General features: G+C 46.3%; 1 protein-coding gene and 1 non-coding gene across 6 annotated transcripts; both read left to right on the top strand.

Annotated features, from left to right (window-relative positions):
• Positions 1-10,333: 10,333 nt before the first annotated feature.
• RBMX (RNA binding motif protein X-linked) lies at positions 10,334-15,820 on the top strand. 5 transcript variants are annotated; one of them, XM_056130280.1, is made up of 9 exons: positions 10,334-10,449; positions 11,671-11,799; positions 12,003-12,109; positions 12,437-12,608; positions 13,685-13,834; positions 14,200-14,314; positions 14,413-14,538; positions 14,631-14,710; positions 15,385-15,820. In XM_056130280.1, exons 2-9 carry the CDS (start codon positions 11,691-11,693, stop codon positions 15,693-15,695), a joined length of 1,170 nt encoding a protein of 389 aa, XP_055986255.1. In that variant the 5' UTR covers positions 10,334-10,449; positions 11,671-11,690; the 3' UTR covers positions 15,696-15,820. The 5 variants fall into 5 exon arrangements, with proteins under 5 accessions (XP_055986255.1, XP_055986253.1, XP_055986254.1 ...); XM_056130278.1 differs by having other exon boundaries at positions 14,613-14,710; XM_056130279.1 differs by having other exon boundaries at positions 14,398-14,538.
• On the top strand, positions 11,849-11,918 carry LOC130038451 (small nucleolar RNA SNORD61). The gene has a single exon (XR_008794687.1). It is a non-coding gene; the product is annotated as a small nucleolar RNA SNORD61 (small nucleolar RNA).
• Positions 15,821-25,067: the final 9,247 nt, after the last annotated feature.

Below are 25,067 nucleotides of genomic sequence, written 5' to 3'. Positions count from 1 at the left end.
CCATCTTTTTTTTTCTTGGTTTTTGTTTTTAATTTGGAGCAATAGCACAGCGGGTAGGGCTTTTGCCTTGCACATGGCAGACGCAGGTTTCATTCCTCTGTCCCTCTCGGTGAGCCCGGCAAGCTACTGAGAGTATCCCGCCACATGGCAGAGCTTGGCAAGCTACCATGGCATATTCGATATGTCAAAAGCAGTAACAACAATTCTCACAATGGAGACATTACTGGTGCCCACTCGAGCAAATCGATGAACAACGGGAGGACAGTGACAGTGCTACAGTGCTATCCATTGGCTCAGGGTTCACTTCTGGCAGGGCTTGTGGGACCATACGTAATGTCGGGGATCAAAGTAGGGTCAGCTGTGCACAAGGCAAGCACCTTAACCCCTGTACTATCTCTCTAGCCCTCAAAGCCATCTTCCTAGTGAGGCCAACAGTTTAATTTCACACTTGTTTCCTTCTATATTTCTGTTCCCATCATACTATTCTCACTTTTTCCATAGTGCTTTCCTCTTCAAACATACTTCATAATTTATTTGGTTTCTCAGTACTGGTTTTGTTTGTTTGGGGGCCACAGTCAACGTTGTTCAGGGCTCACTCCTGGCATTCAAGGGTCACTCCTGCTGAGGCTTGGGAAACCATGAGAAGTGCCAGGGATCGAAACCCTGGTCCACTGCATGTAAGACAGCCCTACCTGCTATACTCTCTCTCCAGCCTCTATTGTTTGATTTTCTTTCTGGGGAAATGAATGGGTTTGGGAATAAGTACTTGTGAGGATCAAACTGATGCCAATGCAAGCTGCAGCTAACATTTTAAGTCTCAGCTAGGCCTCAGTTTCTGTTTCCCCAAAGCAGGACTTGCAGTTTCTGGTAAACTCCCAGTTGAGTAATTCGCCAAGATAAGGAATTGTGCAGTTGAATCTGGCTGGTCATGAAGGGTCACTGTACCCTCCTTAGAAACTGTTGCTAACCATTGCCTAATTGCTGACCATCATTGTAAATAGGGCCAATGCTAAAAATAGACCAGGGGCTGGAGCAATAGCACGGTGGGCAGGGTGTTTGCCTTGCACACGGCCGACCCGGGTTCAATTCCCAGCATCCCATATGGTCCCCTGAGCACTGCCAGGAGTGATTCCTGAGTGCAAAGCCAGGAGTAACCCCTGAGCATCGCCAGGTGTGACCCCAAAAGCAATAAATAAATAAATAAATAAAGACCAGTATATAAATTTTTTCTTAACTCTGAATCCTATATAAACTGCTTGTGATTTAAAGTCGGGGTCCTTGTCAAGACTCCACTGTGTTGGATGAGACTTGGGCTCTAGCTCGGGCTAGCGCTGGCTTGGGCTAATAATAAAGTTCCTTTGCTTTTGCATTATCGTGTGTGGACTTGGTCTCTCTGCAATTGGGGATCTGAAACTCGGGCACAACATCCTCACAAAGGGAAGGTAAATTTGAGATGCATAATCTGGGGTATTTTGCCCGCACGGCAAAGCCTGGCAAGTTCCCCGTGACGTATTCGATATGCCAAACACAGTAACAACAAGTCTCACAATGGAGACGTTACTGGGCCCGCTCAATCAAATCGATAAACAATACTCTGGAGTACAAGGAGTGATATGGGTGTTTGTGGGGATTGTTGTTAAATCCTAAGGCTTACTATATACTTTCTCTCACTAACATGTTTTTGTTTTGTTTGGGGGCCACACCCAGCGGATGCTCAGGGGTGGCTCTGCTCTCAGGGATCACTCCTAGCAGTGCTCTGGGGCCATGTGGGAAGCCTACTCAGCCACTGCTAGGCAATATACTATCTCTCCAGCCCCTCCCTCACTAAAATGCTTCCTGCAGGCAGGGACTCTTTCTTGTTTTTTTTTTTTTTGTGCACTGATCTATTTTTAGCATCTAAAATCAGAAATGGCACAGGAAAGGCATTTAATCTTTGCTGAGTGACATTTATAACAAAATTATAAAAGCACATATGCATTTTTCTCCTAGCAAGTCATTGATTTTACATTTTTATTTGGGGGCCACACCTTGTGGTACTCAGGAGCTACACCTAGTTTTGTGCTGGCGGTGGGGTTAATCCTAGGTGGGGTTTGATAACTCCTGGTGGGGTTTGAGAGATCTTGTGGTGCTGGGGCAGAGCCTGTTTACTATCCTTTATCTCTTTTTGGAGGCCAGAAAGATAGTATACCCCAAGCATCGCCAGGAACAACCCCAAGCATTACTGGGTGTCACCCCAAAAGCCAAAATAAATAAAACTATCTCCTCAGTGTTTGGTGTTACTTTTTATATTCAAATGTTAGAGCTTAAATTTGGGGCTGGAGCAATAGCAGAGCAGGTAAGGCGTTTGCACACAACCAACCTGAGTTCGATTCCCAGCATGGTCCCCTGAGCACCACCAGGAGTAATTCCTGAGTGCATGAGCCAGGAGTAACCCCTGTGCAATGCTGGGTGTGACAGAAAAAGCAAAAAGAAAAAATAGAGCTTAAATTTACTTGTTTTGTTTTGCTTTTGGACCACACCTAGAGGTGCTCAGGACTTAGTCCTGACTCTGTGCTCAGGGATCACTCCTGACAGGGCTCAAGGGACCATAAGGGATGCCAGGGAATGAAGCCAGGTCAATTGTGTGCAAGACAAGTGCCCTTTCTGCTGTACTTCAGCTCCAGACCTTAAATTTATTTTAGAGCAAAAAGTGTGATATGCGGGCAGGAGATAAGGTTTAAATGTATCTCAAGCTTTGCATGCAAGAGATACGGTTCAAACCATGGTCCTGAGCACAAAGCTAGGGGAAACCTCCAGCACTAGTGAGTGTGGCCCTCCAACTAAAAGGAAACTAAAACACAGTTTGAGTTGAATCTGGATTCCTCCTCTGTTTGATTATATCCACACAATTTATAAAAAGACCCATGAACCCCTCCCCTTATTTGAAATGTATTTTAAAGCACACCTTGATTCCTTTGAGTAAAGCATTAAGTTTACAATTTATGGTTTTAATTGTGAAGAAACTTAATTGTGTCACCCTTCAGTTCTTAGATTGATATCAATGACATATTTAGAATGTTTTTATTCCTTGTTATATCTAAGTAGGCTATCTTCTTTGGGGGAGGGGTACACTCGGCGATGCTCAAGGGTTACTCTGGGCTCTGCATGCGATAATTACTCCTGTTGGTGCTTGGGGGACCATATGGGATGCCAGGGGTCAAACAAGGTCAGGCTCGTGTACTACTGTACCATCTCACTACCCTAGTAAGATAGCTTCTTACGTGGCTACTTAAATGTGATTTGAAAATCTTCCAGTCTTTAATCACATGCCTTTTTGGGATTTATTTTGGGCCACATATGGTTGTGTGGAGGCTACTCCTAGCTCAATGTTTGGGGGGGGGTTGGGGGAGGATCACTCCCCTTGGGGGACCATATGGAGCCTAGAACAAATCTGGGCAGAAAGTATGAGAGATAAGCACCTTAACCTGTTAATTTTTTGTGTTCTCTTTCTCTCTAGCCTAATTAGACATTTCTTTTATTGTTGTTTGGGATGTGCAACTGGCGGTGCTCAAGGCTGACTCCTTGCTCTGTGCTCTAGAACCAACTCCTGGCAGGGCTCAGGGAGTTGGGATGCCAGGGAATGAACATGGGCCAGCCACATGTAACACAAGTGTCCTACTGGCAATTTTTTTTTGCCTTCTGGGTCACTCCTGGCTCTGCACTCAGGAGTTACTTCAGGCGGTGCTCAGGGGACCATATGGGATGCCAGGAATCGAATCTGGGTCGGCCGCATGCAAGACAAACGCCCTATCTGCTGTACTCTCACCCCACCCCTCTACTGGCTATTTTATCTTTACGTTTTATATGTCCGGCCCTTCGTTCCATTTTTTTTTCAGTAGAAAAGTTTATTGGAAAGTAGAAGAGAAAGGAAAAGAACTCCCCATATGGAGAGGAACTTAGTATAGGACGAAGTTTCCGGCCCTTCAGTTCTTACCTCGCTTTCTTCCTCTTGAGAGCTGACTAACAATCTCTGACATGTTATTCTCCTGTAGTTTGAAAAACAGGCTTAAGAGGAGTGCAGACTAATCTTGCATTTATCTTTCATGTGAAATGCAAGCCTGGGACCTGAGATACCATTCAAACTGGCAGAGCACTTACCTTGCCAAAACTCTGAGTAAATACTGCCCTGCAAAGGACCTCAAAGAACTGAGGTGTGGGAAATTTACCTCTATCAATAACCTCAAGGTTGGCATAGTCCCCTGGGCAAAACAGTTTAAGTCTTTTAGACTATAATCTGGGCAAGAATAGAATAGGTTATAGGATAAGCAAAAATGCACCCAGGGAAAAAGAAAAAAAAAACAGTTTAGGGTTTTCTGGATGTAGAATAGGAAAGTGTCATGACCTTACTCTCAGATTTAAGGGTGTCAGCTGATTGGCTATGTGAAATATCCCAGTCTCTGCTCATGCTGTATCCACTGAATTTTGATGTGCTTACTAACTGTTCTTCTTTTTTTAAAATTCATTTTATTTTATTTTTTTAAATTTTATTGAATCACCGTGAGAAAGTTACAAGCTTTCATGTTTGGGTTACAATCACACAATGATCAAACACCCATCCCTCCACCAGTGCACATTCCCCACCACCAATATCCCCCGTATACCCCCCCTTTCCCACCCTCCCCCGTCTCCATGGAAAGACAATATTCCCCATACCCTCTCTCTATTTTGGGGCATTATGGTTTGCAATACAGACTCTGAGAGGTCATCATGTTTGGTCCATTATCTACTTTCGGAACACGTCTCCCATCCCAACTGATTCCTCCAGCCATCATTTTCTTAGGGATACCTTCTCTATTCCATCTGCCTTCTCCCCTCCTCTCATGAGGCAGGCTTCCAGCTATGGGACAATCCTCCTGGCCCTTGTATCTACTATCCTTGGGTGTCAGCCTCATGTTATGTTATTCTATACTCTGCAAATGAGTGCAGACCTGTGTCTGTCCCTCTTTCTGACTCATATCACTTAGCATGATACTCTCCATGTCTATCCACTTATAAGCAAATTTCATGACTTCATCTCTCCTAACAGCTGCATAGTATTCCATTGTGTAGATGTACCAAAGTTTCTTTAACCAGTCATCTGTTGTAGGGCACTTGGGTTGTTTCCAGATTTTGGCTATTGTGAACAGTGCTGCAATGAACATATAGGTACAGATGTCATGTCTACTGTGCTTTTTTTGCATCCTCAGGCTATATTCCCAGAAGTGGTATTTTGGGGTCATATGGAAGCTCAATTTCTAGTTTTTGAAGGACTATCCATTTTGTTTTCCAGAAAGGCTGGACCAGTCGGCATTCCCACCAACAGCGAAAGAGCGTCCCTTTTCCCCCACATTCACGCCAGCACTGGTTGCTTTTGTTCTTTTGAATGTGTGCCAGCTTACTAACTGTTCTTAACGTCTCTGGCAACTTAAAGAAGAGCTCAAATGTTGAGAAGCAGGGTGAGGGAATCTATATTGTGAGCTCACTGAAGGCTTCCCAGGTGACCCTAAAGCTTGGATGGTCCTTATGTGTGTTTGTCTCTTCAAATGTTTGTCTCACTCTCTGCCACTTACCTCTGCTGAATGAAGGAGGAAGCTGCTAATCCCTTTGGCATTAGACAAATGGCCTTCATTTGAGCCCCAAACCCCTTATGTCCCACCCCAGCCCCAGAGGGAAGGGCCTTGGGCCCCAAAGGGACTGTACTCCCCAACAAAACGTCAGCCTCACTGGAGAGTTTCCATGCACCGCTCTAGACCAAATTTTCCTGATTTTTGGAAATCCCGGTGATGCTCAGGGATTACTCCAGGCTTTGCACTCAGGAATCACTCTTGGCAGGTTTGGGAGCTAATGGGATGCTGAAATTCAAACCCAGGTCAGTCGGGTGCAAGGCAAGCGACTTACTGCTGTACTGTAGCTCTAGCCCTCTTATTTCTTAATCACATCACAGGTAGCTTTCAAGATTTTGGGAGGGGCTGAGGAGATTGCACTGCAGGCTGGGAATTTGCTTGCCCTTGGCCAAAAAAGGTTTGATTGCTGATGCTATAGCCATCGGTGGGTCCTGACATGCTTAGGGCTAGGTGGTTTTACTACTCCCCAAAATTGCCACAGGGAGCCCTTCCCTAAACTACCTGCCTACATCATAAGTACTACATATGGCCCGTAGTTCCCCCTCCACCCCTGCCACTGGATTGCTAGGAGTGATCCCTGAATTTAGAGCCAGATGTTGGGTCAACACCCAGAGGTGCTCAGGGATCACTCCTGGTAGTGCTCAGGAGACCATATGGGATATTGGGGATCAAAAGCCTACAAGCTGTACTGTCGTTTCAGCGACAGTAATAAATGGGGGGGGGTTTACTTTTGTAGTCAAAATGTGATTGCCCCGGCCCAGAGCTGGTAGAGCACTTGTCTTGCATGCAGCTGACTTGGGTTCAAGCCCAGGCATCCCATAAGGTTCCTGAGCACTGCCAGGAATAATTTCTGACTGCAGAGTCAGGGGTTACTGAGCGTTGTCAGGTGTGACCCCCAAAGCCTATTTTTAAAAGCCCCTTGCAAGTAAATTGTCATCTCAGACAAAGTCATAACTATTTTCAAAAAATTTGTTTGGTTCTGGTTTGGGGGCCACACCTGGCTGGACTCAGGAATTACTCCTAGTGGTGCTTGGGGGACCATATGGGATGCTGGGGATCTGCTGTAATATCATTCTGGACCCTTTAAATGTTTTTTTTTTTTGCTTTTTGGGTCACACCCAGCAATGCACAGGGGTTCCTCCTGGCTCTGCGTTCAGGAATTACCCCTGGAGGTGCTCAGGGGACCATATGGGATGCTGGGAATCGAACCCAGGTTGGCCGCGTGCAAGGCAAACACCCTACCCACTGTGCTATTGCTCCAGCCCCGAATGTTTTTTTTTAAATTTTTGTAAAGAACCATGCTTTACAAAGTTATTGCTTTTTTTTTTTTTTTGCTTTTTGTGGATATATAGCGTTTTGCATATAGAGCTAGACTAGTCTTCCACATTACTGACAAAACTGTGATTCTGGATTCTGCTCCCCTTCCCCATCTTCTTGTCCCCTCGATTTCGCACTCAGGAATTACTCCTGGCAGTGCTGGGGGACCATATGGCATGCCGGGGGATTGAACCCGGGTCAGCCGCATGCAAAGCAAATGCGCCCTACCCACTGTTCTATAACTCCACCGGCTTCCACTACTCTTTTTTTTTGCATCACACCCGGCGATGCACAGGGGTTACTCTTGGCTCTGCACTCAGGAATTACTCCTGGTGTTGCTCAGGGGACAATATGTGATGCTGGGAATCGAACCTGGGTCGCCGCGGGCAAGGTCAAACGCCCTACCCGCTGTACTATAGCTCCCGCCCCAAAGGAGTTGGTCTTGTGGTGGATCAGGGTTCCATCCTGGCATTCTCTAGGGTTCCCCGGTCCTCTCCAGGCGTGATCACTGGGCACAGATCCAGGCTCGTACGCCGGGGGCGGGGCCTCAAACTGCGACGAAAAAGAAAGCTAGAAGGAAGCCGACTGGGAGATGTAGAGCATCTCGAAGACGAGACTAGGGATTCCGAGTGGGGGGCCGTTGATCCGACGGCCGGAAGGGGGTGCAGTGTCCCTCACGCCCAGCACACTCACGTCCCGGCTCCCGGATGACATCAGCAACACCCGACATCCAGCCTCTCCCTCCCCGGGCGCAGTGCGGAGACCGCAGCCACTGAGATGCCTCTTAGATTGAAACTGACTACCCTGCCCTCCCCCCTCCTCGCTGAGACACTCCTCTCTGAAGCCCTCCGGGCTCCCTCTCGGCTTCTTCCAACCCCGGGGCGCCCGGGACACCCTCTCCGGCTTCCTCCAACTCCAGGGCAGCTTTCCCCGGCTTCTCGGAATTCCCTACGCCAGCCGCGTCCCCCTCGCGCGCCCCCTCTTCCTCGCCGGCCCCCGCCGCCCGTCTAAGGTCCCTCCGGACATTCCCGCAAACATTCCTGCATCTGGTCCGCAGGGCAGCGCGCCGCTTCCTGGATGGGCCGGGACCTCTATTGTGAAGTCCGCCCAGCTCTGCAGCGGCAGATGCGGATGGGGTGGGGTGGGGTGGGGAAGGGTGGGGAGGGCCGGGTCGAGATCCACCCTAGGGCAACCCCCACCCCTGGCCGATCCCCCCCCCCCCCCCCCCGCGTCCTTCTATCTGGCTCCCGGACAGAGGAACGCCGAGCTCCCGTTTTCGCTCTCGGGGTGCAAGGCTCCGTTTGTTCGTTTCTTTTCCAGTCCTCTGGGTGATCGCTCATTACTTGAACTTAATTCCGAAGGTGACATGGCACGACTTTTGCCATACTTGTCAGAATTTGGCTGGGGGGGGATGGGGGAAGGACCGACATGTTCTTGTCCTACTGGGTACGATTTGCACCATCCGTGCTAAAAATTCATACTTGCTTCCAAGACTCCATCGGGCTTTTGCCGGTGACCTGAGCATCGTTACCATCCCACTGTTTCGCATATACTGTAATTCATCTTCGTTAAAGTTACTAAAAATAACTTCATAAGGATTTTTTTGATCATAAATTTTAACTCCCTCCGCCGAGGCGGACTGATAAGATTTTGGACTATTTCTTTCTACTTTATTTTTTCTTTCCATATGCAGTATGTATGTTATACATTATATTCCAGACTTTCAGGCTTTTCCCATTATACTCACTACTCACTTCTTTGGAGATTACAATCATTCCAATGGCTATATTACCATTTCTAAAGCAACAATTAGGCACAGATCTCCCAGTGCGTCAGATTCCACAACCCCCAGCCCCACAAAAGCCTGATATTTACAATCATCCGGAATGATTCCCCCACAGTCTTTTTTAATTTGGTTCTTAGCAAATCCCGTCCCTGCTAGCAGGTTTCTACACCCATAATCAACTGTCTTCTCTCACCTGGCCTGCTGATACAACCCATTTGAACGCATTTGCTTCCACACACAACTTAAGTCGAAATCCGATTGCAATTTAAATCTATTAAAAGCCTACAGTCTTTGAAATAGGATGGAAGATTATGCATATTGTGGTTTCCCCCCATTGTTAAGCCCCTACCCCAAATCTCTTTCTGTGGTGATACTGTCAAGTTCTTTTCTTGAAAACCCCACCCCCAGAATATCCAAGATTGGTTTCTTCCTGCAGATCTGATACCGTCAAGTCACCTATTCACAATGGACTTCCCTTAAGTATTAAGCACGTTTGGTCTCCTAACTGTAGTCCATCAAAGCACCTAGTTTACTTCCTTCCTGGTATTAAATACAAAAGCGGTTTGTTCAATACAGGTGATGTTCTTACCTTTATTACTATTTTTTGTGCCAGGAATCCAACCCAAGGCTTCAATAAAAGCATGTGGTCTACCCCCAGAGCCATATTCTAGCCCTTCTTTAAATTTTGAAAGAAACGAAATGGTTTTCTTTGTAAATCTCGATCCGCCTAGGATTGGCAGATGAAATACAGCAATGCCCAGTTAAATATGAATTTCAACCAATGAAAAGTGTGTTTTGGATACGATATTGGGACGTGCTTACACTGGGAAAAAAACCCAAACAAACAAGATTTCTCTAAACATCCGGTAATCTTATTTTCTACACCTGGCGGTCTTACCCACGAGGCGTCTTGCCGTTGTTTCGCTTGTGTGGCTTGCAGCCTCTCTATCAAGCCCAGCCTCAGACACTAGCTATTCAGTTAATTGTCCCACAGAAAGAAGAGATTTGTCTGTTGTATCACGGGGCATCCCCCCCTCCTGGTCTCTACCAGAATTTCCCCCAGCTACTGAACATTCTTGGAGCAACTAATTTAGGAGAGAACCAGGAGTGGTGCTACCATCTCAACTTCTTTGTTTCCCATTTCTGTAAAAATTGCCAAGAGTTAAGCGTCTACTCCCAACCGATTGCCTCAGGTCTTAATTGAGTCAACGTGCGTGAAGTTTCACACTGAGCCTGGCCTACCCCAACACTCAGGACCTTTCACTTCTTTATGAAAAGACCGGCTGCCGGCGCACCATTTTAGCGGCCAGAAAAAAAAAAAAACGCGGGTTGAGGGAGCGTGGGTGGGGGGAGGGGAATAAGAAAAAAAAACGGCTCAATAACTGCCGGAGGCTCAGTTCAGGGGAAAAGGGCGTGGCCAAGAACGAAATGACGGGGAAGGGAGCCAATAGGAAGGCTGGGAACCACTAGCCCCGCCCTCCGCGCTTGAAACACCAATCCCCGTCTCCATCCGGGTCTTGCAGCCTCGTTCCCGGGCAGTATAAAGTTTGCCGTCTCCTTTGTTCGCCCTCGTTGCGCAGTAGTGCTGGTGGCGACTTCCCCTTCCTGGGTCTCGGAGCGGGCGGCCGGCCCTCGTGCTGAGTCGCTAGCCGGCGCCCAGCGGCCACTTGGCTAAGAACTTGAAAAGCCTCATCACCCCCTCCGGTATGTGCGTCCTTGCCCGAAGCAGAGCCCCTCAACGCTCCGGTCCCCATTCAGGACGTGGCGGTGACCGACCCCCCCCTTCTTCTTCCCCCTCCCCCCTGCTCCCCGTTCCCCGGCCCGTGCGCTGTGGCGGTGGCGGCGGCGGCGGGCGCCATTTTAAGGGCGCCATGGTGTCGACCTACTTCGCCGAAGCGGAGGGCGTCGTGGGGTGACGAGCGCTGGTGGCGGGGCGGGGGGTGGGAGATCCGCTCCCTACCCGGGAGTCTGGAGAAACTTTGTCCGTCGCCGGCGGCGCGGTGTGTGTGTTTGTGTGTCGGGGGGCGGCGTCGGCGGGAGGGGGTCGGGGCCGGGAGGAAGTCGCGGCGGTGGCGGCGCCGCATCCCGCGTTTTCTGAGGTGGCCGCGGCGTCACCTCGCACGGGACCGGGACGCCTCGGGATCGCCTCAGGATCGCCGTCGCCGCCGCTGCAGCTTCCGCGGCGCCGGCGCGCGCGATCCGGGCGTCGCCATTTTGTCGGCTGCACGCGGTGTGTCCGGACGCCTGTCGAGGGGCGGCCGGCAGATCCGGGGCAGCGGGCCGGGCACTCGCGTGCCCCCCCCCCCCCACTCGAGCGCGCAATCCCCTAACGGTTGCCGGTCGGGGGCGTCTTCACGGCACCCGGGAAAGCGAGAGCGGGCGGACTCGGTGGCGGGCTGCAGATTTGGCGGCAGCATCGCAGCGGGACAGGCGGCTCCCGGGGTCTTCGGATCGGATCCCACCGTCGTCAGGCGGGGTTTGGGGGTCGGTTTGGGAACTGCATGCGAGTCAGGAGGGAACGTCGAGCGCGAACGGTGGGAAAGGCAACGGTCCGCGGCGAACGGGAAAGTGGCGGCGCCGGGAGAAGTTTCCACGGACTTTTTTTTTTTTCGCGGCTTTTTTCTTAGTTTTTTTAATTTTTTCCCGGCTTTTTACTTTTATTTATTTTTTCCAGGCTTTTTACTTACTAACTTATTTATTTTTTCCCAGCTGCTTGAGTCATCGCTTTGCAAATTAAAACTGGATCTCGTGGGAAGCTTTTTCGAAAAATCCTGATAGGGTGGAAAGCTTGAGATAGTACGGTGATCGTTATTCATTTATTATTATTTTTTAAAGAAGGTAGAAAGTAAAAGGCGGGTTTCTCCGTTAAATGCGTGCGTCTGGTCAACTCCCTTTCTGTGAAGTGAAAGAGTTTTCTCTCAACAGATCCTTGATCAGGGGGCAAAATGGTTGAAGCAGATCGCCCGGGAAAACTTTTCATCGGTGGGCTCAATACCGAAACGAATGAGAAAGCGCTTGAAGCCGTCTTTGGCAAATATGGACGAATAGTGGAAGGTGAGTTGCCCGAAAATGTCTAGCTGGGACTGTTGGTTTCTCAAAGTAAGCCATGATGCATCTCCTTGTGTTGATTGTCGAAAATGATAGTACATTGTCCTCTAAGAAGTTCTGAGCTTACTTTCCTCAGATGTGCTTTGGCTGTTTAGTTTGCCGTAGCGTTATTCTAATTTTTTCCCCCTTTCCAACTTTTTTTTTTTAAGTTCTGTTGATGAAAGACCGTGAAACCAACAAATCGAGAGGATTTGCCTTTGTCACATTTGAGAGCCCAGCAGATGCTAAGGATGCCGCCAGGGATATGAATGGAAAGGTAAGAATGAAGATACTTAAAATACCTACTTCCTACTACTAGTCCAGCTCTGGTCCGGGACAGATTTGATAAAATTCCCAGTTTTAAATTTGGGGGGGGGAGGGGGCACCATTTTCTGGCACAACCATGCTTTGCTATATAGCAGGTCACGCAGTTCAGATGTATATTTATCCACGATCTACCTGGTCTTCAGTTAATTTGTCAAGGAGTGGAAGCACTGTGGACCCCTGTAGCCCTTAGGTGCGGGTTCAAATCAGTAGTGATTCTTTAGTAAGCAATAAGTCAATGGGGGAAAGCTCAGTCATTAACAACTTTAATAATATTAAGTCCTTAGATGGGAAAGCCATCAAGGTAGAACAAGCTACCAAACCATCGTTTGAAAGTGGGAGACGGGGACCACCTCCACCTCCGAGAAGCAGAGGCCCTCCAAGAGGCCTTAGAGGCGGAAGAGGAGGCAGTGGAGGAACAAGGGGGCCACCCTCACGCGGAGGGCACATGGGTAATAATAACTTGGTCACTTAACTGTATAAGTAGGCAACTCCAATGCCACAATGACGTGCTCTTTTTTTTAAAAAAAATCCCTTTGAAAGGCACCAGCTGTCAATTCCAAACACTGCTTGTTTACCAGAGGGGTTCATATGGGAACGGACCATGTCCTCACATGAAAGTAAATTGAGCTGGATTATTCCTTTTTTTTTTAAAAATTTTTATTAGTGAAACACCATGAGGTACAGTTGTAAACTTAAAAATTTTTGTGATTGGGTTTGTTATACAATGATCGAATACTCATCTGGATCATTCCTTAATTCTAAGTCATGGTGCTTTTAATAAAAAATTTTTCAAAAGAGGGGCTGGAGCAATAGCACAATGGGTAGGGCGTTTGCCTTGCACACAGCCAACCTAGGTTCGATTCCTAGCATCCCATATGGTACCCCCGAGCACCGCCAGGAGTAATTCCTGAGTGCATGAGCCAGGAGTAACTCCTGTGCATCGCCGGGTGTGACCCAAAAAGCAAAAAAAAAATGATTTCAAAAGAAAGCAGTGTTAATACTACCTAATATGGGGGGGAGAGAGCAGTTAGAATTTGCAAAATTGTGGAGCCACAGAGCTAGGAAGGAGCTTGCCTCCACGCCGCCCACCTGGGCTCAATCTCTGGCATTCTGTTTGTCCCCAGAATGCAGCTAGAAGTGATACCCGAGTGCAGAGCCAGGAGTAATCCCTGAGCATTGCTGGGTGTGTGTCTTTCTCCCCCCCCCAAAAATGGAGAAAATAATATACTTAAAGTTTGATTTTTAACACTGTCCGGGTGGTTCTTTTCTGGGTGGAAAAGCATTGTTGATTGGTCATAGGAGGTGGACAAAATTGAAATAACGTGTAAAACGTACTCTTAGGTTTTGCTTTTTCCTGGTCTACCGACCTAAAGTGAGTATTAAAGGCAATGTTTCCAAGTTTAAAAAATTGTCATGGGGGGCATATTTGTGGTCAAAGATGGTGGGTCTTTTTTTTTAATTGAAATATTTCCACGCTTGTGTGCATTAATGTGCTTTTTTCCTGTTTTTTTTCTATTTTATGTAGATGACGGCTATTCCATGAATTTCAATATGAGCTCTTCCAGAGGGCCACTTCCAGTAAAGAGAGGACCACCACCACGAAGTGGGGGGCCACCTCCTAAAAGGTCTGCCCCCTCAGGACCAGTTCGAAGCAGTAGTGGCATGGGAGGAAGAGGTAAATAGCTCCATCTGTAATCAGTTTGATTCTAGCCACCAGAATTCAGTTTCCGGTTTGAGGGGCTGGAGCAATAGTACAGTGGGTAGGGCTTTTTGCCTTGCACGCGGCTGACCCGGGTTTGAACCTCTGCATTCCAACATCCCCCATGCACTGCCAGGAGTGATTCCTGAGTGCAGAGTTGTAGTGAACCACCCCCCCCAGGGGAAAATTTTCAGTTTGAAATTTGTGGTTCAGGTTTAAGCATGTTCACAGTGCTCAGTGTCTCAACGTGAATAGAAAATTGCTTTGGCTCAGTGTTGCGGGTTTGGAACAATGCTTAAGTTTGTCTCAATTTAAATGCACATTCATTTCTTCCTCTTAAGCTCCGGTCTCCCGTGGAAGAGATAGTTACGGAGGCCCACCTCGCAGGGAACCCCTGCCTTCTCGAAGAGATGTTTATTTGTCTCCAAGAGATGATGGATATTCTACTAAAGACAGGTAACTAGAAAAGAACCAGCTTCTTGAATTCCCTACCCCCTTGGATCCTTAAACAGAATGAGCTTTATCAAAATGTCATTAAGCTTTTACTTTTCTAGCTACTCGAGCAGAGATTACCCAAGTTCGCGGGATACCAGGGATTATGCCCCACCTCCGAGAGATTATACCTACCGTGATTATGGGCATTCCAGTTCACGCGATGACTATCCATCAAGAGGGTATAGGTAAGGTGGCTTTGTTGTTGTATGACTTGTAGCCCCCAAACTGTTGGCTGGGAAGTTTCCTGGAAGCATAACAGGTCTGTCTTTGAATTTAGCGATCGAGATGGCTACGGTCGGGATCGGGACTATTCAGATCATCCCAGTGGCTCCTACAGAGATTCCTATGAGAGTTATGGTAAGGTGATGGTTGAGGGTCTCTGAATATGACCAGCTCAAGGTAGTAGGTTCATGAGCCAGTTTATTAGGCTGTGTGGTGCTTGCTTTTCAAAAGGGAAATTTGCTTGCTTTTAAAAATTTGGGTACCTTTCAGCTGGGCTTTTTCCTAGTTTTGTGAGGGGGCTTTCATTTTTATTTTCCTTCCTGAGTTTCTTTTTTGAGGCTGTTTGCTTGCTTCGGAGGGGATTTTGCTTGCTTTAAATTGGCAGCCTTATGTGTTTTCCCCCAACAGTGAAAATACAATTTAAAAATTTAATTAACAAGAGCAAATGTTTACCATTGCAAATATGAAGGAAAGTCTACAGTTCAAAATTGCGACTTTATCACTGGAGAGTGGCTGAGCGTCTACTGTAAAAAAAAGTAACAAGCTCTGGAATATCCTCTTGAAAAAAATACACACCGCCTGCCGTCTTTTCCAACCAAACCTTTTAAAAAAAAACCCATCCATTGCCATATCTCAGCAGATGAGCAAATCCCTGTTAAAATCGCCAGCAATGGCCGAGTTAAAAAAAAAACACCTCCCAGTTGAGAAAGTAACCGTTTGATACAAAAAAATGTGAATTCAGATTGAAATGTTGTCTATATATATCCGATTTATAGTGTTGCCATATTACCTGACCATTGACCCTGCAGGTAACTCACGTAGTGCTCCACCTACGCGAGGGCCCCCTCCATCATATGGTGGAAGCAGTCGCTATGACGATTACAGCAGCTCACGGGATGGATATGGTGGAAGTCGAGACAGTTACTCAAGCAGCCGAAGTGATCTCTACTCAAGTGGTCGTGATCGGGTTGGCAGACAAGACCGAGGGCTTCCCCCTTCTATGGAAAGGGGGTACCCTCCTCCACGCGATTCCTACAGCAGTTCAAGCCGCGGAGCACCCCGAGGTGGTGGCCGTGGAGGAAGCCGATCTGATAGAGGGGGAGGCAGAAGCAGATATTAAAAAAAACACACACAAAACAAAACTTTGGACCAAAATCCCCCATTCAAAGAAACAAACAAAAAATGGAACCTATTATCATAACTACCCAAGGACTACTCGAAGGAAAAAGTGTGTTACGTTGTTTTTTTTTAAAAAAGTTCCTATTAAGTTTCCCCCTCCGTAATTTTATGTTCTTGTGAGGAGAAAAAGTTAAAAATGTTTAATCTTATTTGATTTTTTATGACATTGCTTTAAATAAGCAAATGTTGTTTAATGTGTTAAGAGTTGACTTGTGTGCTTACTAGTGTTGTAATTTCCCAAGTGTCCCTAAGTGACCACTTACTATCTGATTTCCCCCAGTAAATAAGGCAAGCAATTCTAAGATCTTCCACACATCTAGCCATATAACAATGGAAAGATGAATACTTTCTAATAAAACAAGCTAGCTGTATTTAGAAGGGAGGTTGGGGTATGCTCTTTGAAGATTTCAGTGTCTGTAAGCTGACACATGAAATCCTCTGTTCTCAGTCTGAAAAATCTGAGATCAAGTGCTTTATGTAAGGAAAGTGCTATATGCCCAGTAAACCCCACACCCCAGAGCAAAAGGATGCTGGCCATATTTTGCCTTTATGACATTATCTTGGGAATCTGCAAGAACCTTCCCTTCTCCCCCACTCCCCAATAAGACCATTTAAGTGTGTGTTAAGCAACTACAGAATAAATACTAAATAAAACGTTTGGCCAAAACCAACCATGAAGCTGCAAACGATGCTTGCTCTTACTGTTTCAAATTTTTGCAACTCTGTAGTGTCTCACTTTTAAGGAACAGCTTGATTGCAAAGGAGAAAATAGATAAGCAATGAAGTTATCTCCAACTTCTCAAAGGCTTATGACTTCTAAAAAGTGAATCAATCAGCATTCCACATCAGATTTAAAGCATCAAATGCCTGTGAAACAGCAAAGATGGTAAGCAAAGCAAACTAGTTTTTCCGTCTAAGTCGAAATTGAACACTTACCTTCCTCATAGTACAGTGAAACATACTGTACCTCATGGCAATGGAAATGCTTTCTAGCTTTAAAAAAAACCTTTTGGAAAAGCAAAGTGTTCGATAGCATATTAGAAGTCCTCCAAATTCAACACTTGGATGATTTTTAAAGCATGTGTGAGACTTAAAGGCCTTAATACAGCTGTTGTATTACCAATAGCAGTGTGGGGCTTGGGAGGGGGTATCTTTTGAACGTTGTTTTTGATGAAGACCTTTAAACATGCTTCATAAGTCTTAAGAGTTTTTTTTTTCTCAAAAATAAGTCTTAGTCAATATAGGAAATGGCTTACGTTTGGGGTCCCCTCTACCCCTGTAAGCCATTGCAAACGTGACCTTTAGTTGGATGCCTGACTTGTTTTTTAGTTCTATGAAACTACACTGTATGGAGAAAAATGTAATGCAAGTGGTCTTTTAAACAAAACCTGAGGCATGAAGTTGAAAAAGATGCTCTTGAATATAATAAAGTTGAAGACCTCCAACTAAAATCCTTTTACACCACTTAATCCTTCAAATAAGTTTTGTCCGTTCAACTTATGGATTTAACATGGCAGTGCACCATTGGAACAGAATGAGAATCCATAAGCCATGCAACTTACCATTTAAACCATTCCAGCCCATCCCAAGCCAGTGAATCTTCCACCACTAAGAAAATAGTAGATCATGAATGAAATACATTAACCTGCAAGTCTGAACTTGCCTTTCTGCCAAAAGAGGGCAGTTGGTAGGCAAACTTGGCAGCTTGCTTTAGAGGTAACTAGTTGCCTGTTTACTTTTGCAGGTTGAGGATTTTGCTCATTTTGGTCATGGAGTGCTGATTAATTCACACTAGATAAAGCTGGCTGCACGAGAGATGAAATGCTCAGGTAAGTGGAAACTTGCCTATAAACAGCTAATTGTGTAATGGGACTCCTGGCACATTTCTGTGCTCCTCCTGTACATATAAGGAAGGCGAGGTTATTCTAAGCCAGTGTGTGTGTATAAGTGGCTGTGAAGAAATAATATATTGAGGGGCTAGGGCGATAGTACAGCAGATAGGGCATTTGCCTTGTACGCGGCCTCCCTGGGTTCAATTCCCAGCATTCCATATGGTCCCCCCGAGCAGCACCGGGAGTAATTCCTGAGTGCAAAGCCAGGAGTAAACCCTGGGTGTGACCCAAAAAGCAAAAATATATATATATGAAGACTAGTTTTATTTTTCAAGCTGGCTAATTCTTCGAAGCAGTTGGCTTAGAGGACAGCCAACAATTGCTGACTAAAGGGAGAATTGATCTATCGGTGACCAAGTTCTCAGTTTGAGTACTTGGCATCATGAGATGACAGGGTATTTAATAGTAAATATTAATTATCTAACAATTTTTAAAATATTCCTTAATATTAATGAAATGCTTTCAGGAATTATAAGGGGCCTTTCTGGCTTCTGTGTTTTGAGATTCTTGGTTGCGGAAGGAGTTGGGGGGGCACGCCTGACCTCAGCACAGGACTTCACTCCTGGCCAGCTCAGGGGACCTGTGGGGGTGTCAGCCCCAAACTGGCTATTTTTTAAAAGCAAGCGCTTTGTGAATTACAGCCACTTAGATGGGGGGAGCAACTTCCCGTGCAGGCCAATGTCTTGTAACCCGATCATATGCTTTTCGTTTTTTCAGAGTTGTTGAAGCAGAAGAAAGCTGATTGTCCCTAAGACACACAGTTGCATAAGCAGTACTCAACAGAATTGGTTGGTCCAGGCACTAGATCTTTGCCTTCAGGGTTCCTATGAATATGAGAAAAGGCAGCAGTGTTGGTTGGCCCTCTTAACTAGGGAGTGGGAGTTCCCAATGGAAACAGGGGAGTAACTCGGGAGTGGCTGAGTGGAGGTAGTTAAGGGAAGTTCTGGTGGTCCTTTATGGTAGAGTCACAACTTTGGCTTTGCTTTTCTTTGGCGAAAGACCAGCAAGGACGGACAGTTCAGAACTTCCTACATAGCACTATCATTGTGTTCAGACAAACTGAGGCATACGTGGTAACTTGATCCAGTAAATGTATGTTTTTTTTCCTGCGGGTGAAATATTTTTCTGTATGGTGATCCATGAAATCACAAAACTACAGGGAAGAGTGATACAATGGGCAAAGTAACTGGAAATGTTGCTGTATGAGAGCACATTGAAATAACTGGAAATAATATGGGCCAGTTGGCTATTTTTTTACTGTCACTTCCTGTAAGCCTGCCTCAGGCTTTCCTCTTGTCTGGGGAAACAAATCAGGGTGCAGCATTGTGTAGCATACTACTTTCAAGACTAGAGCCAGTAGCATCACAAGCTCATCTTCTCTTGTGGGAACAGATTGGCGTTGGCCTAGAGCTAACTCCACTTTTAAATAGTGCTACCTTTGCAGTTGCGGACCAGAATCCAAAACTGTTAAACCTCATTCAACAGCCTCTTTCAGTCACAAACTTGAGGTACTAACAAAACTTAGGAAACTGCTGCACTTAAGTCACTTCTTGATCTATGTATGATCTAAGTGACATGGGTTTATGCTTCTGTAAACCTTTGGCTCTTGAGATTCTAATGTGGAGCATATATTTCACAGTAAATATAACTTAACAGGTGGTTTGCTTCAATAATTGGAAGTGTTCAAAGCTTACCCAGCAGACTGATAATGTTCACAGACTCATTTACTCTGGCTCTATACTGGTGGTTAAAAGAAAGAACGCTAGAAAATGTCTTCCTTGTTTAAACTAATAGTTGGCTATAGAACTTAGGTATTATAGGTCATTTCTCTTTTTTGGAATGTTTTGTATCTAAAACTTAATAAAGATAAAATATGACATGTACTTCTCTGGTGTTGGGATTTTTTTGAGCCCTTAGACCTTAACTCCACATCTCTCCTCAGGCTTCATCTTTACATGCTGTTGGCATATTAAACATTTGCAGGTAGTTGCCAAAGGGCATCTTCTTGGTATAACGCCTTATTTGTGGCAGGGTGTGTAAGCCTTAAATGCTTAGCCTGAACTGAAATGTGAGCAGTAATCTCTAAAGAATGGCTAAGACAAAGTACTAAGGCATTGGATTGACTGAATTGCTTTAGGTTTAGCCCTACATCTCCGCTATTAAACTAGGAGCATATGATGAGACAGTTTGCCCATTTCCTACCTACATCTTGATGTCCTGATCATTAATGTTGTCAGGTGATGGATTGTTTTTATAGTGAATCACTATGAGGTATACAGTTGTACACTTACAAATTTTTTGTGCTTGGGTTTCAGTGATGCAATGATCGAGTACCCATCCCTCCCCCCCAGTGCCCATTCTGGTGATGGATTGTCCTTGAGGGGAAATGGATTGGGAGGGGCTGGAGAGAGTATAGGAGGCCTTGTACGTGGCCGACCCATTTTGGCCCTCTGGCACCCCAAATGGACCCTGAGCCAAGACAGGAGTAAATCAGCACTGCTGGGTATGCCAGGAAAACAAATTATAGTCATGTGATCTTCAGCAGGGGACTTGGGGGCAGGTGAGAATTTTCATAGCGGGGACATTGTGAGAAGTGCAGGGTAGGCTGGGTTCTGTTAGAGCAAAGGGAGCTGGCCAAAGGCTGGTCTTAAAAGGGTCTTGATCGGCCTTCGTCACAGGAGTTTGCAATCACTGTAGGCTGATTAGATTCTTATACCTGGTGCGCCCCCAGTAAGGTTTTGCATCAGGCCTGCATAATAGCCAGTCAGATGGAAATCAACAAAAAGGAACTTTAGAGGTGTGGTTATAAACCTGCCAGTTTCAGTAAAGTGTTTAATCCCATAAACTGGGGTAGAATGGGGGGAGGTTAGTGGAGCTCAGGGAATCCAAGATTACCCGAGGGATCCAACCTGCTTGAATTGCATGCAAAGTCGCCGGTCTCCTACACTAGAGCCACTTAAATGTTAATAACTGCAAAGCATAAGGGCCGGGGAGAAGATGCTCAGATTTGCTCAGGGCTTGCTCTGGGCTGGGCCTGGGGGAGCATATGGGGTGTCCTGGGTTGAATCTTTCCTTTTTTTTTTCTTTTTGGGTCACACCCAGCGATGCACATTCCTGGCTCTGCACTCAGGAATTACCCCTGGTGGTGCTCAGGGGACCATATGGGATGATGCTGGGAATCGAACACGGCTGCGTGCAAGGCAAACTCCCTGCCTGCTGTGCTGTCACTCCAGCCCCTGAATCCTGATTAGCATGCAAAGCAAGCACCTTGCTTGCCTGTATGGATATAGTATCTGGCCCAACCAAGTGTTCTACAGAATTTGAAGATTCATCTATCACACGAATTGGTTAAGTTTGTAGTACCAAGGAAACGTTCCATCCCAACAATCTTCCATAGAATTCTTAGCCTCATCACCGCAGGATACCAGTTCCCCTCATCTCTTCAGGAACAAACTGCAACCAAAGTGAATTTTCATTCTCTAAAATGAGGGGAAACCTTGAGTTCTGAGACCCTAGGTATAATTAGTTAACATCTGAAAAAGATATGCAAGGCTTAAGGGATTTGCAGGTCATCCTTGTGCAGGAGTCGTGCTATGGTTCCAATTAGTATGCGTACTGCCGAAGTGAGCACTAGTTAACTTTGTGTGTGAGTCTGTGTGGGGACTCACCCAGTGGTGCTAAGGCCTTAACTCCTGTCCGAACTGAGGGATCACTAGGCTCCTGGGTCTTATGAGGTACCAGGGCTTGAACCCCGGTCAGCCATGTGTGAGGCAAGTGCCTTATCTGCTGTGGTATTTCTCCAGCCCCTTCAGTTAACGTGCTTTTTTCGTTCTTGGGATACCCCTGGTATGTTTGGGGTGGGCTCCACCCTTCTGAGCCATTTGCCCAGACTAGCTAACTTCCTGCTTAGCACAGCTCTCTATTGATAGATACTTGACTCTCCTGTTACCAATTGTAGTTGCTACGGGTGTCCTATATGTCACGTAAGTAGGAAAACACTTATGCATAGGAATACTATGTTGTAATACTATGTTCTTGTAAACTAAGATCAGTTTATAAGAAATATCGAGGTACTTAGACGAGCCATTGGAGTTCAGATGACAGTATTTGGTGTTTTTATTATTTTCTTTGGGGGTCACACCTGTCTGCGCAGGAGTTACTCTTGGTTCTGTGCTCAGGGATCATTCCTGGCTGGGTTGTAGGGGAAGGATTGAACCCACATTGTCTGGATACAAAGGAAGCACTTTACCTGTTGTACTATCTCTCCAGCCGAGTATTTGGTGTTTTTAAAGCTAGCCATTAGGCTAGGTACATTGTATTCTATATTTTAATGTAATTATTTAATAATTATATGTAAATTATCTACTGGGGAGGCATGCTTGGCGATGCTTGGGTTATTCCTGGCTCTGCACTCAAGAATCACTCCTGGTGGTCCTCAGGGAACAATATACTATGCTGGGGATCAAATCCTGGGACAACCAAGCAAGAACCCTATCTGCTGTGCTGTCTCCGGCTCCATAAATTGTATAGTTTTACTTTATTTTTAAAACATTTTGGTTTTCTTCACAGACTTACAACATTTTGTGATTACGTTTCAGTCATACAATGATCGAGTACCCATCCCTCCACCAGTACCCATTCTCCACCGCCAATGTTCCCAATATCCCTCCCGCCAACCTCCCCTCACCCCATCCATCCCCCTGCCTCTATGGCAGGCACATTCCCTTTTATTCTAGCTCCTTTTGGGTGTTATGGCTTGCAATACAGTTACTAAATGGTCCTATGTTTGGTCCATAGTCTTATTTTCAGCACACATCTCCCATCCCAAGCGAGTCCTCCAAGCGTATAAGTGGATGGACATGGAGAGTATCTTGCTAAGTGAAATGAGTCAGAAAGAGAAGGACAGACATGGAATGACTGCACTCATTTGTAGAGTATAAATTGCATTTTTTAAAAAGCAATGAATAGTGAGTTACCAGCAGTTAAGTTCTAGGCTTGGAATGTAAGTCATAATACATGCTTTCTCTTTTATCCTCAGCCCCAAATATATTTATTTGCTGTGAAATGCAAAGACCTCCAGATGCAATATCATGTGTCTTGAGGATTAGTAACCTATAGGCCAGAGTGATAGTGCAGCAGGTAGGGCATTTGCCTTGCATGCCACTGACCTGGGTTCGATTTCTGGCACTCCATATAGTTTCCTGAGCACTGTTGGGAATGATACTTGAGTGAAGAACCAGGAGAAACCCCCTGAGCGGTGTTGGGTTTTGCTCCCAAACAAAAACCCCAGTTACTGCAACGACAGTGAAGGGTAGGAGCAACAGTAAGAAATAACCCATCAATTGGGATGGGAGATGTGTGCTGAAAAGATAAAGGACCAAACATGATGGACTCTTAGTATCTGTATTGCAGACCATAATGCCCAAAAGTAGAGAGTATGGGGGAAATTGTCTGCCATAGAGGCAGGGGGATGGGGGAGATGGGGGATCATGGGGATATTGGTGGTGGAAAATGTGCACTGGTGAAGGGACGGGTGTTCGATCGTCACATGACTGAAACTCAAACATGAAAGCTTTGTAAGTGTTGCTCATTGTGATTCAATAAAAAAAAAAGAAGTAACTCACACAATTAATAAACTAAACCTTTTCCTTCAAAAGGTTCCCTGAGACCCCTCAGCCATCCAGCTCATCCTCTGATCCCAGAGAAGGAGCACTGACTTGGTTTCTGTCAGTCATTTTAAGATGTGTTAAAGGCAATAAACCCTAAGCAGGGCACCTTCTTTCTTTGCTATATTTTATTATTGTTAGTTTTTCTTCTTCTTTTCCTTCTTTAGTCACACCCGATGATACTCAGAGCTTACTCCTGGCTCTGCACTCAGGAATTACTCCTGGCGGTGCTCAGGGGACCATATGGGATGCTGGGAATTGAACCCGGGTCGCCCGCATGCAAGGCAAATGCTCTACCCGCTGTGCTATTGCTCCAGCCCCCTCTTTGCCATATTTTAAAGATCTGTCCACGTTTGTGAGCATATTATCTTATCTTCGTTGTAGAGTCAATTACCAGTGCATATGCTCTCTTTTTTTTTCTTTTTGGGTCGCACCCAGCGATGCACAGGGGTTACTCCTGGTTCATGCACTGAGGAATTACTTCTGGTGGTGCTCGGGGGACCATATGGGATGCTGGGAATAGAACCCGGGTTGGGCCGTGTGCAAGGCAAACAACATACCCGCTGTGCTATCACTCTAGCCCCGCATATGCGCTTAAGGTTTGGTTTGGTTTTTGGGGGGCCACAGTGGAGATGCTCAGGGGTTACTCCCAGCTCTCCACTCAGGAGTTACTCACGTTTTGGGGCTTGACCCCAGGTGGTTTGCATGCAAGGCAAATGCCCTCCCCACTGCATTATTGCCTAGCCCTGTTGGTCAAGTTTCTGTGTTTGGTTTTCAGTAGGCTCTGGACACCCACAGTGTTCGGGGGGGCCACTTCTGGCTCTGCACTTAAGGTTTGCTCCTTGGGGTGCGGGCATAGAACCCAGGCATCTGTTGTGTGGAGCCTGCTGAGCTACCACTCGAGTCTCCCTCTAGTTATTATTTTTTCTTTTTTTGTAGTTACGGCGCCCAGACCTAGTGGTGCGTTGGGGAGTATGTGGAACTGGGGTTTGAACCCGGGGCCTTCGGCATGAGAACATACACTCTAGTGCTAGAAGCTGCAGGTGCTTTCCGAGCCCATGTGCTGCTTGTGCCGACGTGGCCAGCACGTGTTGCACCTGCAGCTCCCCTCTTGAGATGTGGACTCAGGCTCACGTATCTTTTTTTTTTTGCCTTTTTGGGGTCACACCTGGTGTTGCCCAGGGGGTTACTCCTGGCTCTTCACTCAGGAATTGCTCCTGGCGGTGCTCAGGGGACCATAGGGGATGCTGGGGTTCAAACTCAGGTCGGCTGTGTGCAAGGCAAACGCCCTACCTGCTGTACTATAGCTCCAGTCCCCTGCTCTCCTATCTCTTTTGTTGTTTTTTTTCCTTTTGGATCACACCCAGTGATGCTCAGGGGTTCCTCCTGGCTCTGCACTCAGAAATTACTCCTGCTAGTGCTTGGGGGAACCATATGGGATGCTGGGGATAGAACCTGGGTCGGCCGCATGCAAGGCAAATGCCCTACTCACTGTACTATCACTCTGTCCCCACATGCTCTCGTATCTAATGCGGGGATATGCAGGGACTCTCTCCGCCTCTGGGGAAGCCCGTGTTCTCTCTGGAGCACCTTATTCTCTCTCACTTTGGCTCCCTCTTTCCCTTTCTAAAAACCTCCAAATAAAATGTTTTTACTTAAAAAAAAATAGTGCTTTGAGCTCTCTCCTGAGGTCTACATATAGAGTTGTTTTATTTCTTTATTTTTTTGCTTTTTGTGTTACAGCGATGCACAGGG

Source organism: Sorex fumeus, unplaced genomic scaffold (assembly GCF_029834395.1).
Source record: "Sorex fumeus unplaced genomic scaffold, SorFum_2.1 ptg000075l, whole genome shotgun sequence".
NCBI lineage: Eukaryota > Metazoa > Chordata > Mammalia > Eulipotyphla > Soricidae > Sorex > Sorex fumeus.
The sequence above is the reverse complement of the archived record's forward strand: the minus strand, read 5'-3'. Positions and strand labels throughout refer to the sequence as shown.